The 16261-nt window shown below is 40.7% G+C and overlaps 1 protein-coding gene across 1 annotated transcript; it reads left to right on the forward strand.

Annotated features, from left to right (window-relative positions):
* Positions 1-11057: 11057 nt before the first annotated feature.
* On the forward strand, positions 11058-12218 carry LOC124253942 (phosphonoacetaldehyde hydrolase-like; the record flags this gene model as incomplete). Its single annotated transcript, XM_046687786.1, is given in 5 exon segments — positions 11058-11124; positions 11126-11449; positions 11451-11568; positions 11571-11666; positions 11669-12218. Coding segments are annotated over 5 exon segments (841 nt in total), but the record flags the coding sequence as incomplete, so codon positions are not given.
* Between the last annotated feature and the right edge of the window lie 4043 nt (positions 12219-16261).

Here is a 16261-nt window from a genome sequence, read left to right on the forward strand (position 1 = left end):
CCAAATCAGAATACTGAAAGCGCACTCCAACAGAAAAGTACCTTAGCCCAAATCAGAATACTGAAACGTACCCTACAGAAAAGTACCCTAGCCCAAATCAGAATACTGAAACGTAGCCTACAGAAAAGTACCCTAGCCCAAATCAGAATACTGAAACGTAGCCTACAGAAAAGTACCTTAGCCTAAATCAGAATACTGAAACGTAGCCTACAGAAAAGTACCCTAGCCAAAATCAGAATACTGAAAACGCACTCCAACAGAAAAGTACCCTAGCCCAAATCAGAATACTGAAACGCGTGCCCTACAGAAAAGTACCTTAACCCAAATCAGAATACTGAAACGAGCCTACAGAAAAGTACCCTAGCCTAAATCAGAATACTGAAAGCGTAGCCTACAGAAAAAGTACCCTAGCCCAAATCAGAATACTGAAACGTAGCCTACAGAAAAGTACCCTAGCCCAAATCAGAATACTGAAACGTAGCCTACAGAAAAGTACCCTAGCCCAAATCAGAATACTGAAACGTAGCCTACAGAAAAGTACCCTAGCCCAAATCAGAATACTGAAACGTAGCCTACAGAAAAGTACCTTAACCTAAATCAGAATACTGAAACGTAGCCTACAGAAAAGTACCCTAGCCAAAATCAGAATACTGAAACGTACCCAACAGAAAAGTACCCTAGCCCAAATCAGAATACTGAAACGTACCCTACAGAAAAGTAGCCTAGCCCAAATCAGAATACTGAAACGTACCCTACAGAAAAGTACCTTAACCCAAATCAGAATACTGAAACGTAGCCTACAGAAAAGTACCGTAGCCTAAATCAGAATACTGAAACGTAGCCTACAAAAAAGTACCCTAGCCCAAATCAGAATACTGAAACGTACCCAACAGAAAAGTACCTTAGCCCAAATCAGAATACTGAAATGTAGCCTACAGAAAAGTACCCTAGCCAAATTCAGAATACTGAAACGTAGCCTACAGAAAAGTACCCTAGCCTAAATCAGAATACTGAAACGTAGCCTACAGAAAAGTACCCTAGCCAAATTCAGAATACTGAAACGTAGCCTACAGAAAAGTACCCTAGTTTAAATCAGAATATTGAAACGTAGCCTACAGAAAAGTACCTTAACCTAAATCAGAAAGACTGAAACGTAGCCTACAGAAAAGTACCCTAGCCAAAATCAGAATACTGAAACGTAGCCTACAGAAAAGTACCCTAGTCTAAATCAGAATACTGAAACGTAGCCTACAGAAAAGTACCCTAGCCTAAATCAGAATACTGAAACGTAGCCTACAGAAAAGTACCCTAGCCTAAATAAGAATACTGACACGTAGCCTACAGAAAAGTACCCTAGCCCAAATCAGAATACTGAAACGAAAGCCTACAGAAAAGTACCCTAGCCTAAATCAGAATACTGAAACGTAGCCTACAGAAAAGTACCCTAGCCCAAATCAGAATACTGAAACGAAAGCCTACAGAAAAGTACCCTAGTCTAAATCAGAATACTGAAACGTAGCCTACAGAAAAGTACCCTAGCCTAAATCAGAATACTGAAACGTATCCTACAGAAAAGTACCCTAGCCAAAATCAGAATACTGAAACGAAAGCCTACAGAAAAGTACCCTAGCCTAAATCAGAATACTGAAACATACTCTTCAGAAAAGTACCTTAGCCTAAATCAGAATACTGAAACGTATCCTACAGAAAAGTACCCTAGCCAAAATCAGAATACTGAAACGAAAGCCTACAGAAAAGTACCCTAGCCTAAATCAGAATACTGAAACGTAGCCTACAGAAAAGTACCCTAGCCCAAATCAGAATACTGAAACGAAAGCCTACAGAAAAGTACCCTAGTCTAAATCAGAATACTGAAACGTAGCCTACAGAAAAGTACCCTAGCCTAAATCAGAATACTGAAACGTATCCTACAGAAAAGTACCCTAGCCCAAATCAGAATACTGAAACGAAAGCCTACAGAAAAGTACCCTAGCCTAAATCAGAATACTGAAACGTATCCTACAGAAAAGTACCCTAGCCTAAATCAGAATACTGAAACGAAAGCCTACAGAAAAGTACCCTAGCCTAAATCAGAATACTGAAACGTATCCTACAGAAAAGTACCCTAGTCTAAATCAGAATACTGAAACGTAGCCTACAGAAAACTACCTTAGCCTAAATCAGAATACTGAAACGTATCCTACAGAAAAGTACCCTAGCCAAAATCAGAATACTGAAACGAAAGCCTACAGAAAAGTACCTTAGCCCAAATCAGAATACTGAAACGTACCCTACAGAAAAGTACCCTAGCCTAAATCAGAATACTGAAACGTAGCCTACAGAAAAGTACCCTAGTTTAAATCAGAATATTGAAACGTAGCCTACAGAAAACTACCTTAGCCTAAATCAGAATACTGAAACGTAGCCTACAGAAAAGTACCCTAGCCCAAATCAGAATACTGAAACGTAGCCTACAGAAAAGTACCCTAGTCTAAATCAGAATACTGAAACGTACCCTACAGAAAAGTACCCTAGCCTAAATCAGAATACTGAAACGTAGCCTACAGAAAAGTACCCTAGCCTAAATCAGAATACTGAAACGTAGCCTACAGAAAAGTACCCTAGCCAAAATCAGAATACTGAAACGTACCCAACAGAAAAGTACCCTAGCCCAAATCAGAATACTGAAACGTACCCTACAGAAAAGTACCCTAGCCCAAATCAGAATACTGAAACGTACCCTACAGAAAAGTACCTTAACCCAAATCAGAATACTGAAACGTAGCCTACAGAAAAGTACCCTAGCCTAAATCAGAATACTGAAACGTAGCCTACAGAAAAGTACCCTAGCCCAAATCAGAATACTGAAACGTACCCAACAGAAAAGTACCTTAGCCCAAATCAGAATACTGAAACGCGAGCCTACAGAAAAGTACCCTAGCCCAAATCAGAATACTGAAACGAGCCTACAGAAAAGTACCCTAGCCCAAATCAGAATACTGAAACGTGAGCCTACAGAGAAAGTACCCTAGCCCAAATCAGAATACTGAAACGTAGCCTACAGAAAAGTACCCTAGCCCAAATCAGAATACTGAAACGTAGCCTACAGAAAAGTACCTTAGCCTAAATCAGAATACTGAAACGTAGCCTACAGAAAAGTACCCTAGCCCAAATCAGAATACTGAAACGTAGCCTACAGAAAAGTACCCTAGCCTAAATCAGAATACTGAAACGTAGCCTACAGAAAAGTACCCTAGCCCAAATCAGAATACTGAAACGTACCCAACAGAAAAGTACCTTAGCCCAAATCAGAATACTGAAACGTACCCTACAGAAAAGTACCCTAGCCCAAATCAGAATACTAAAACATACTCTACAGAAAAGTACCTTAGCCCAAATCAGAATACTGAAACGTAGCCTACAGAAAAATACCTTAGCCTAAATCAGAATACTGAAACGTAGCCTACAGAAAAATACCTTAGCCTAAATCAGAATACTGAAACGTAGCTTACAGAAAAGTACCCTAGCCAAATTCAGAATACTGAAACGTAGCCTACAGAAAAGTACCCTAGCCCAAATCAGAGTACTGAAACGTAGCCTACAGAAAAGTACCCTAGCCCAAATCAGAATACTGAAACATACTCTTCAGAAAAGTACCCTAGCCCAAATCAGAATACTGAAACGTACCTTGGGTGTAAAGGATTCGTCAACAAGTTCATGATGTTTTCTGTTTCCTGCCTTCATTAAGAATGTTTTCTGTCACTATCCACTCCTACATGAAATAACAGAATACACAAAGACCTAAGTCATTTGCCACTGGCCATTATGACATTATTTCCTGTTGGTTACCCAGCCATACTGGAATCATTGGGAACACAATGGCTGATGCTGGAGCTATAGCAGCAGTCAACAAACCCCATACAGTCCTTATAAACCTGTATTACAAGTAGATGTTCCATGAGACATTGATCAGATGTTACATGAGATATCTAGAGTCAAACAAGGGGAATACCCAAGTAGATATTTGCAAATGACACTGAACTGAACCAATATTGGTAACATGTGTTTGGGTTGTCAGTCCCGGTTTGAAGAGGTCATGTTATAGCGATGTCATACTAGATGTACACAATTATTTGTCCGGTAGTAATAGTGAAGACCCTCCATTCTACACTCCTTGTGAGGAGGGAATTACAGAAGAGAATTTATTACCTATATGGAAAGGGGGACACAGGGTGGTATTTTGCCTGTAAGTCCCTAGGGAGGTTACACCTTTTGGTGAACATCGATTGGCTGTTTCGGAAAATAAAACAGCTAATCAACGCGAGTTGTATGGGGAGAGTTCCTACATCGCTGGTTTCCTTATAAAGAATGATGTTTTCATTTCAGTGTTTGTTAGATCAAAAACTGATATGAGTAATAAAAGCAACAACCGACTTGTGACCGGAATGACAGATTGTTTTTCCCACATTATATTGATTATGTTTATTATGGTTAGGAGAGACGTTTAAAAACATTTAAATCTATGACTGATATTGTGTTTCACAGTGGATAACTACTAGGGCTGTAACGAATACGAATAATTATTCATGAATACAATATTGTAGTTAAGTGATTGATGCACAATATTGAATGCCCATGTTGACAGTGTTAATTTGTCACAGCAATAACCAGTGATCTCGTGACACTCAAATTTTGTATGTAATAGTTATAGTTGACAGTAACATGTGCAAACTTGGCAAACTAACATGACTTGGGCTACTACAAGGCTAGTACATATTGCATTCTTGCATATCTCGTTTTGAAAAAGGACATAAGGGTTCAAGTAAAACACACTCCCTTAAAAAAAACTGTAAATATTCATGAATATTCGGTTCTGGTGACCACGAATAACGAATTGAATTCATGAAGGGCTACGGTTCGATTCACCGAATATGCGAGTGAATCGTTACAGCCTTAATAACTACGTCAAGGTTTCATCTCTGAAGGATGTTTTTTCATGTTTTATCTTTTAATGATTGTTTTTTTTAAAAGAAATTGCATTAATTGTTACATTTTAAAAACGTATTGTAAAAAATAATATTTTAATTTGGTAAAAAGAATTAATAATATAGATTGTTAGTGGCTGTACCTTTAAAGGGGGTTGAAGTGACATAAGACTGTCTGTCTGAGAAGGCACATAAGTTCCTTATCATTCAAAGTATTTTTCTCCCTGGTATTTAAACTGAATCTGTGAGTATCTAGTTATTGTACAGTCCAACAATGCCAAGTTTTTATTCTGTCTAAATGTCTGATCACTAATAGTGTAATACTGTTCGACTGTGTCATTTCATTGTCAGGTCTACGTTCACAAGAGTTGTTCTGATGTGACCTGTAACAGGATTTCCTCTATGTATAGTGGGAGGGAGCACTAGGATCTGGTTGTAATGAGATTGTCTGTACAACCAGATCTGAAGTTTATGATTCACTTTGTTGTGATGAATGTTTGTGATGTAAAAGCTACACAGTAGTTATGACCCTGAACTGCCAGGAAAGATAAGCTGACCTTGGATCGTGTACTTGATCCTGGTACTTCTTCAGATAAGTTTTGATAACCTGTTTGTTACAATGATAGCTTGTGTCGGGTCATTGTCAACAGAGAACCATCAGGTAAAACAAACTATTTGACATTGTTACAAGGATGAGACAGAGTACTTTAAGTGGTTGTTATTATTAGCTCACCAACATTGTGTACATTGTCTCCGTGTCACCAAGTTTCAAACTTTGGACGTTTCTTCTGAAAATACAAGGCCTGTAAGGCCCGAAATTTTGCAAGGATGATCCCAGCTGTGGTCTATGGCGATGCGAACTGCTCATATCCATCTTTTGAAGACAGATCATCACAAAAGCCATTTGTGTATTGTGACTTTTAACCTTTCTATGAGGCTGTACTTATGAAATACATGTGTTCAGAATCTTTTGGTTGTATATCACAATTTTCTTTCTTACTTACAATTTGTTAATTCTGTATAATGTTATTATGTGGTAATATTCCAGAAAAAGGTGAGCTTTTATTGCTGAAAAAACATCAGCAGAGCTACATTGCATTTTGACATATTCAAGGGTGGTGGCTATATTTTAAGTGTTTGATTCATTTAACCACATGAAATGTTACAGCTGTTAGACAATAAGACACCAGCTGCAATATGCTGTCATCGTTTTGGTTCTGTTCCAGTTTATGTGAAATAAAAGCAACACAATGAATTATGCATAGCAAGAAATGTGTATCAAGAGCAGAATTCACTGAACAATTGTGACTATGTAATTAGCATGTGTCCATGAATCCCTGTCAGGCAGTGATGATACCAGGTGTTCAGCACCAATCTTGACATAAGGAAAGGTGTTGTGGTAGCTGCTTCTTGACTGTCACGAGGTCTAGTTGGTGTAACTGAAGTGGAAGTCAGCACATCTATATATATCCCGGGATCCAGTCATTTCCCTGATATATATCGGTATATGGTATCTGATAACCCCAGAAATGTAGTTCTTCAATCCTTGTGGTAGTTTGAGAATAGTTTCTTGTGAGAAATGTATGAATTTCACAATGTGTTTTCAAAATTACTTAGGAATATCAGTTTTGTGATCATGTGACTTATAAGCCTCACATCCAAGGCAAGAGCTCTGTATCACATTAACTTTACATTCAGAAATTGATATATTGATCTCACCTTCGACTGAGAATATGATAGTGTTGAGTCACCGCGCAGCTAGTGTGTCTTTGTTTCACTTGCTTGATGTTGAGAATTGTTTTACACCTGAGTGCCCATTTTAAATTGTTTTAATGATTAATATTTCAGACAGAACAGGATATATTTCCTTCTCCTCGTCATGGACAGCTAGACTGCTGTTTAGAAATTGTGATGTCTGTGGCTGCATCAGCCCTCCATCAGTCCAGAGACGGCTAGCCACCATATGGTGTATCTCATGTGCAGGGTGGATTGTACTCTAATGAAAGCTTCTATTGACTAACATAAATATGTAGCTTCCTGGAGTGAAACATCATGATATTGTGTTCAGTACACAACCAAGCAGTTGTATTGTGTGTCATCCATCAACCATTGTTTGGCCATTATGTTACACATACAGAGACTTGTACAGGGGAAACAATGTGTGACTTAGTCTTGTACTACAGTCATTGCATACATGATCTCCGTGGTTACCATGTAGAAAGGTTAACCCATTGTTGTACTGTTTATTATCCCCTGCCATTAAGTGCACATTGAGTGCCCCTTCCCCTGTATTATGTAGTTATTTAATTGTTGAAGTGTACTGTTAAACCTGGGGCACGGAGTACACTTGTGTGTAACCTGACTTTCAGCAGTTAAACATCACATCTATGAGTTTAAAATATGACAAACATTCTTTCCATTAACCATGGTACTTAATTGTGTAAACAACATATTTTAAACTTATCCTATCTCACGGTATGTACCTCTCTCTTCTTCTCACGACCATGTGTGGAAGCGTGCTGTAGGCTAAGTTGAATCAAATCTTACTGGCCTCTGACCCGCCCTGACCTCTGCCCTCACTCCGACATCAACACCTGTCAATCATCTCCGCAGAAGCATGGAGCTCGCTCAGATGATCATGTGACTACCTGTGCCTGTCATTATCTTTCTTGTCGCTACTCGAGTGGATGTGTGTTGTTCTCTCAGTCAACAAACTCTTTGTCTCGAGGGATCGTTTCTGCAAGATACAGCGATTGGTCTCTCTGGCACTGGCGCACCCCAGGACGCTTCGTCAGTGGAAGGAGCTCCTGGGCCTCTTGACGTCGGCTCAGGCGTTGACCCTCAGGGGTCAACTACAACTTCGTCCCTTGCAGTTCTTTCTAGCGCCTTACATCAGAATGGGAGATCCCGTTGCCTTGATCACTCTACCTCTGCAGCTCCATTCCCATTTCCTAGTTTCCTAGGGCCGTTTGTTCCAGCTTACCACCTGTATGTGGACGCGTCTCTACACGGGTGGGGAGCTCATCTTCTCAATCAACAAGTGGCAGGGCGGTGGTCTCCCATCGATCGCGCCTGTCACATCAACGCTCTGGAGTTCAGGGCGGTGATGCTTGCAATCAGTCACTGGCAGGATGTCCTACGAGCAACTTCCCTCATGATCCGGTCGGACAACGCAGCGGTGGTTTGGCATATCAACAGGATGGGATCCACGGGGTCTACTCAACTGCTGCAGTGGACCAAACGGTTCTTCGATCTAGTGGACTCTCTCCACATCTTGGTACGAGCAAATCACATTCCGGGGGTGAAGAATGTCATCGCAGATTCTCTGTCCCTACCGAGTCGTCCCTCTCCAACGGAATGGAAATTACATCCACAGGTGTTCCAGACCTTTTGCCTTCCATTGACGTTTCAGACAGTAGATCTCTTCGCCCCCCGATTCAACCATCAGCTGCCTCGGTTTGTGTCACCGATTCCGGACCCTCTGGCTTGGGACCTCGATGCTCTAGCCATTCCGTGGGAGGACCACGTTTCCGCGTTTCCGCCAGTGGCCCTTCTTCATCGCATATTAGTGAAACTGTGCGCAACTCAGGGGATGACTCTGCTTTTGGTCGCGCCCTATTGGCCGGCCAGAAGATGGTTCGTAAACCTTCAAGACCTAGCCGAACCAGATCCCCTGCCACTTCCCGTTTGACCCGATCTCCTGGTACATCCGCACTCCGACCAGCTACATTGGTCCCCGTTGACGCTCCATCTGCACGCTAGGCGCATCTACATCAGTCGTTAACAGCGAAGGGCTATTCTAAACGGGTGGCTACTGCCATTACTACTTGATGTTTCTCGGGTGCGGTTTAAAAGGTCTAGACATGTGAGAGTTTTCCTTGGTTTGCGGTGGGATTTTCTCGCCAAGAATGAGTTACCAGGACAGTCGGATCGCACATTCACGATTCCGCTGTTGTCCACTATCTCGGGCCCAGATGACACTGAGGATCTGTCCTTATGCCCAGTGCGTGTATTAAGGATTTACCTAGCTGCCTCACAGGATCGCCGCAGACTGCGTAAGAGATTGCTCATTCCATTGTCTACTGCCTCCACCTCGGAAGTCTCCTGTACTACCTTGGTGTTTTGGATGCGAACTACGATCCTGCGTGCTTATGCCATTGCTGACCTACCTCCACCGTCGACAGCGAAGCCTCATGAGACTCGAGCTCTTGCCTCCACCATGGCTCTTCACAGAAATTGTTCCCTGCAGTCCATCATGGAGGGCTGTTTTTGGAGATCCGATACAGTGTTTGCTTCACACTACCTGAGGGACCTATCGGTTACAGATGTGGAAGGTCTACATCAATTAGGCCCTTTGGTCCTGGCTAAGCAGCAATTGTCATCGGCCCGTGTTCGCAGATGAAGCAATCCTTCCTTGGTCGGTTTTGCTCTGTACCTAATATAAAATATCAATGTAATCCATATCTTGGTACTTTTTTCTCTTGGGCTTAGATCATTCTCACCTATGGGAATAGGGCGTGTCTGCACTGTCATAAGTTATGACTTGATAGACTGTGAGGCCAGTGTTGTGCTACATGCAGAGATGATCGACACTCCGATTACTGACCTCTACTCTCTGAGCTCTCTTTCACCGCCTTCCAGCGTGTGTCTGTGGGGGGGGATTTTCGAAGCAGGGACTGGCCAGATTAAGATCCTCGACTTTAATTCACTGGGGTCACCTGATAAATCGCGGGTGGCGGGGCCTACTTGCCAAACTGGCGTCTTTTGCTTGTCAAAAGTTGCGCCGAAAACCACATTAATTCGGGAGCCCTCCCTAGAGTTTTTGTGCTGTGTAAGCCAAGGGGTTACGTGAAGAAACCCATCTCAAGTTGGAGTTTGCATATCAGGAGTTGGTGCTTTCTCCTGGCCTCCTTGGGTTATCGTTTTCCTGGTGGTAGTAACGGGTAATCTGTGACCCCGCCTACCAGCCGTGGGATTATGCATACCATGAGATAGGATAAGTTTAAAATTTGAAAATTTTATTATAAATTGTATATTTATATACTTATCCTATCTCACAGCGATAGGACCCACCGACCCACCCGACCTGGAAGCTCCAAGACGAGAATGACAGGCACAGGTAGTCACATGATCATCTGAGCAAGCTCCACGCGGAGATGATTGACAGGTGCTGATGTCGGAGTGAGGGCAGAGGTCAGGGCGGGTCAGAGGCCAGTAAGATTTGATTCAACTTAGCCTACAGCACGTTTCCACACATGGTCGTAAAAGAAGTGGAGAGGTACATACCGTGAGATAGGATAAGTATATAAATATACAATTTATAATAAAATTTTCAATTTTTTGGTAAAGCGAGAGAACACTGTTGTCCCTTAATGTTCCATGCAAAATACCTGCACACATGCATCTCACTCTTTGGCGACATGGGTTGTGAGACACATGTTATATTTGGGATTGCACTTTCTCAGAAAAGTTCAGATTCTAGTACTTTTGTTGGGTTCAGTCCCATACTAGAATCTTTACTTTACTGAGAAAGTGCAATGCCAAATATAACGTCTTACATTTGACCACTTTCTAAATGGAATGGTGTATTTATGGGTTATCAGATATGTGTCCTAGGGCCTGCATATGTTCATAAAAGACAGATGAAGCACATTTATGAAGCATTGTTATGAGCAGTGTATGTCTCAATAACAGGATTAACACCCGTAGCTGCCCTACTGCCTAGCCCTATCTGCAGTGCTAAAGCCCTAAATAAAGCAAGTCTAGATTTTCTCAGGTTCAGGTTCTGAATCTGTGGTTTCCCTGGGGCTCCTTTTCAATTTAAATGGGCCTGCTTGTTACTATCAAAATTATATATATTCAGAGACTAAGCGTTAGTCTAACCCGTAGCTGTGTTGCAAATTAATTCATCAACAAACCACCCTGCTAGATCTTTTTTGGTTTCCCTCAACAGGTTGTCTCAAATTGCTGCAATGTTGCTCCTGGGCATTCAAAATTATTCACTTGTATACTTCTTTGTAATGATAATAATTAACAGCTATTAACACTCATATCATCCATTTCTGTTTTCAGAAATTATGAGCCATTTCGTTACTGTCGGTCCTCATTGGGTCCTGTGAGGGCATGCATCCTGGATTGGAAGCCGCACCACTGCTGACAAATACGTCTTGGCACCAGCAGTATGCTTTGTTGAAGTCTTCAACAAGTTCAAAGTGCCAATCACAATGGAAGAATCACGGAGCCAATGGGTTTTGCGAAAAGATCTCCACATCAAGGCCATCACCAAGATACCTTCGGTCCGGTCTCGATGGAGGGATGTTTATGGTCGAGATCCATGTGACAAGGATGTAGATGATATGTTCCAGACCTTTGTACCCATTCAGCTGGATGTGATTCGCCAATACGGACAACTGATCCCCGGCACTACGGACTCAATTGATAAACTTGAGAAAGGATTTGGGGTGCAAGATTGGTGTGACAACAGGTTTTCTACGATCTATGGTGGATATCCTCCTTGACGAGGCAAAGAAACAGGGGTATGTTCCTGATGCCACAGTTGCAGGGGATGAGGTGGCCAATGGTGCGATCCCAAGCCATTCATGGTTTATCGAAACCTCGATCTTCTGGACGTCCACCCCATTCAGTCGGTGGTTAAAGTTGATGACACATTATCAGGGATAGGGAGGCTCAGGAAGCAGGATGTTGGGGAGTTGGCGGGCTTCGCTACAGCAACTACATGAATGTAGATAGCCTTGAACAAGAGGCTCAGCTGTCACCTGGGGACATCCAAGAGAGACTGCAGAAATCAAGAGACATTCTGAGGAAGGGTGGAGCTCATTATGTTGTTGATAGTATTGTTGATCTACCAGATGTTGTTAAGGATATCAATTCTAGGCTTCTTGTGGGAGAGTCTCCTTGAGTGCGAAAATGCCTCCTCAGAGTTGACAACATTGTCTTCACCTCCCTGGTGCTTGAGTCAAATTGATATTTTATCAGAATGGTGATTGACTGATGAGTGTAAAATGTTTATGAATGACATGTGTCATGCATGAAAGAATCACTTTTCAATAATGATGTTGATTGATATGAGGGTTTGTTTACTTCAACAAACTATGTCAAGTCAATATTCAGTGCTGGTTTGTTCAGGTATTCAGATATTCAAAGATGTTAACATTATGTACAATGATTATCATTGTTTTGTAATTTTTTTCAATAATATGAAATCACACTATATATCAGTTGGTATGAGTAGATAAGTCAATGCTTAGCATATGGGAGTCTTACCCAGGTGCAAGCAGGTGATACTTGGAAGGAATACTCAGTTGGAAACTGCTCAGTTGGGGACTTTCATGTGTGGAGGAAAGTTGGTCATCACATTGCTGGTGATTGTTCACAGATATACACACCAACTTCCGTCATCTCCTAGAGAATATATTGGGCCAATATTTAGTAAGGCAAGGATATGTCTGGTATTTGTCAGCTCATGAAATAAGCCCATGTTTAACTTACAGATGTGAAATGAGCCCAGCTCTGTGCATGAACTTTATGCAGTCTCCACCGTTGCCTGACATTGCCAATCTCTTATTACACATGATGTAATGGAAGCAGGTTGTGAAACACGTATTACATGCCAATCTCTTATTACACATGATGTAATGGAAGCAGGTTGTGGAACACATATTACATGCCAATCTCTTATTACACATGATGTAATGGAAGCAGGTTGTGAAACACGTATTACATGCCAATCTCTTATTACACATGATGTAATGGAAGCAGGTTGTGGAACACATATTACATGCCAATCTCTTATTACACAAAATGTAATGGAAGCAGGATGTGGAACACGTATTACATGCCAATCTCTTATTACACAAAATGTAACTGAAGCAGGTTGTGGAACACATATCACATGCCAATCTCTTATTACACATGATGTAATAAAAGCAGGATGTGGAACACGTATTACATGCCAAGCTCTTATTAAACAAAATGTAATGGAAGCAGGATGTGGAACACATATCACATGCCAATCTCTTATTACACAAAATGTAATGGAAGCAAGATGTGGAACACATATCACATGCCAATCTCTTATTGCACAAAATGTAATGGAAGCAGGATGTGGAACACATATCACGTGCCAATCTCTTATTGCACATGATGTAATGGAAGCAGGATGTGGAACACGTATCACATGCCAATCTCTTATTACACATGATTTAACTTGAAGAAGCAGGTTGTCGAACACATGTCACATGCCAATCTCATATTACACAAGATGTAATGGAAGCAGGATGTGGAACACGTATTACATGCCAATCTCTTATTACACATGATGTAACTGAAGCAGGTTGTGGAACACATATCACGTGCCAATCTCTTATTGCACATGATGTAATGGAAGCAGGATGTGGAACACGTATCACATGCCAATCTCTTATTACACATGATTTAACTGAAGCAGGTTGTCGAACACATATCACAGGCCAATCTCATATTACACATGATGTAATGGAAGTAGGATGTGGAACACGTATCACATGCCAATCTCTTATTACACATGATGTAACTGAAGCAGGTTGTGGAACACATATCACATGCCAATCTATTATTACACATGATGTAATGGAAGTAGGATGTGGAACACATATCACATGCCAATCTCTTATTGCACATGATGTAATGGAAGCAGGTTGTGGAACACATATCACAGGCCAATCTCTTATTACACATGATGTAATGGAAGTAGGATGTGGAACATGTATCACAGGCCAATCTCTTATTACACATGATGTAATGGAAGTAGGATGTGGAACATGTATCACAGGCCAATCTCTTATTGCACATGATGTAATGGAAGTAGGATGTGGAACACATATCACAGGCCAATCTCTTATTACACATGATGTAATGGAAGTAGGATGTGGAACATGTATCACAGGCCAATCTCTTATTGCACATGATGTAATGGAAGTAGGATGTGGAACACATATCACAGGCCAATCTCTTATTACACATGATGTAATGGAAGTAGGATGTGGAACATGTATCACAGGCCAATCTCTTATTGCACATGATGTAATGGAAGTAGGATGTGGAACACATATCACAGGCCAATCTCTTATTACACATGATGTAATGGAAGTAGGATGTGGAACATGTATCACAGGCCAATCTCTTATTGCACATGATGTAATGGAAGTAGGATGTGGAACACATATCACAGGCCAATCTCTTATTACACATGATGTAATGGAAGTAGGATGTGGAACACATATCACAGGCCAATCTCTTATTACACATGATGTAATGGAAGTAGGATGTGGAACACGTATCACAGGCCAATATCTTATTACACATGATGTAATGGAAGTAGGATGTGGAACACATATCACAGGCCAATATCTTATTACACATGATGTAATGGAAGTAGGATGTGGAACACGTATCACAGGCCAATCTCTTATTACACATGATGTAATGGAAGTAGGATGTGGAACACGTATCACAGGCCAATCTCTTATTACACATGATGTAATGGAAGTAGGATGTGGAACACGTATCACATGCCAATCTCTTATTACACATGATGTAATGGAAGTAGGATGTGGAACACATATCACAGGCCAATATCTTTTTACACATGATGTAATGGAAGTAGGATGTGGAACATGTATCACAGGCCAATATCTTATTACACATTATGTAATTAAAGCAGGTAGTATAGAGATGCCAACCCTCGAATTTATCGTTATCATCCTGAAAAATGCATTTGAATCAGCCAAAGCCAAATTCATTCCAATTTTTTCAAAATATAACAAAGATATAGATAGGGGCTCACGATCATCTTTGACTATAAATAATGATAGTTAAATATATAGAATACTATGTTTACAGAAATTTCTCAAATTTTACACAAGAAAGTAATCTGGAAGTTGAGTAGGCTGCCTGATAAATTCCAGCACTGTTTTTATTCACTTAACATTCACAAATGCTGCTGCGAATACTGCAAACCGGTTTCAGTTGTATAAGGATCACTGTGTAATGGCATTGAAAAGTTTCGTTCCTTAAGAGCAACAATTTATAGGGATCCCTAATTTGTTGTGAAAATTCCTAATTTTTTTCTGTTCTAGGGAGCTCAGATTCCTAATTACACTAATTTGGGGTAGGAATCACTGGTAATAGTTTGTGGTTTTGCTGCAGCAAAATTGATAGCAACCAACATTGAGAAAACTAACAAAAATTCTGTTAACTGATCAAAAGCAATTAATGGCATTACAGTAATTTTGCGTTTGTGGAGCTTTGGACTATTTTGTGTGGAAATGCATGTTTTGCAAGCAGGTTCTTTCTGGTCACAGACCTCAAGAACTTAAAACATTTTGTGCCAAAATGGAGGATGGTTACATCCACTTAAAACCTAGTAGCAGCATGACAAGCACTTACTCTCACAAAGGTCAGCATTAGGCCCTCTTTTACCTGGCTTCCCAGTGTAAGAGGTGGCAAAGAACATTGCACAGGCTTTCAGTCAGACTGAATTATTTCGCCTGCCATGATTTATGCTGTGCAGTAGCTGAGTGAAGCATTACATCACTCATACACTCATTCAGCATCTGAAAATGCTTCATGGCTAGTTTTATTGTATCTGTACTGTATCTTACTTTAGGGCATTTGTTGTTGTTATTGAATGTAATACTCTCAGTCTCTTCATATTGCCATAAATTCACTAAAATGCTACAACTGGTAAAGAAAAACATTGGTTGTAGTGAATCGGTGGATGCTCTCTTCATATGATGAAAACTGATTCTGTGTCAACACAAGTTTACTTCTTGATTTGATCATGTTTGATGTTCACACAAGTATGCATGAAGCCCAGATAGGTAAAGACTTGTTTTATATGTTGCTTGAAGTTAATGTGCATTTTTCACAGCCTTATGATTGTTTATGGGATCAGATGAGTTGCATTCATTAATAAAGGTTGATAATCTTTTGGAAATAAAATGGGAATAAACTGCCAATGATGCATTCTTGTTTGCTTTGACCCATGAAGATCTGGGTTAGAACTGAACACATGTCATCATATCCGAATTCCATAGATCAATGCTCATGCTGTAGATCACTGGATTTATTGAGTAACGCCAGTAGGTGGTGTGTGTTGAACGTTCAGTACAGAGTACTGTCAGTAGATGGTGTATGATGAACGTCCAGTACAGAGTACTGTCAGTAGATGGTGTATGATGAACGTCCAGTACAGAGTAATGTCAGTAGATGGTGTA

This window comes from Haliotis rubra, unplaced genomic scaffold (assembly GCF_003918875.1).
Source record: "Haliotis rubra isolate DU_JTF1 unplaced genomic scaffold, ASM391887v1 Scf56, whole genome shotgun sequence".
Classification (NCBI taxonomy): Eukaryota; Metazoa; Mollusca; class Gastropoda; order Lepetellida; family Haliotidae; genus Haliotis; species Haliotis rubra.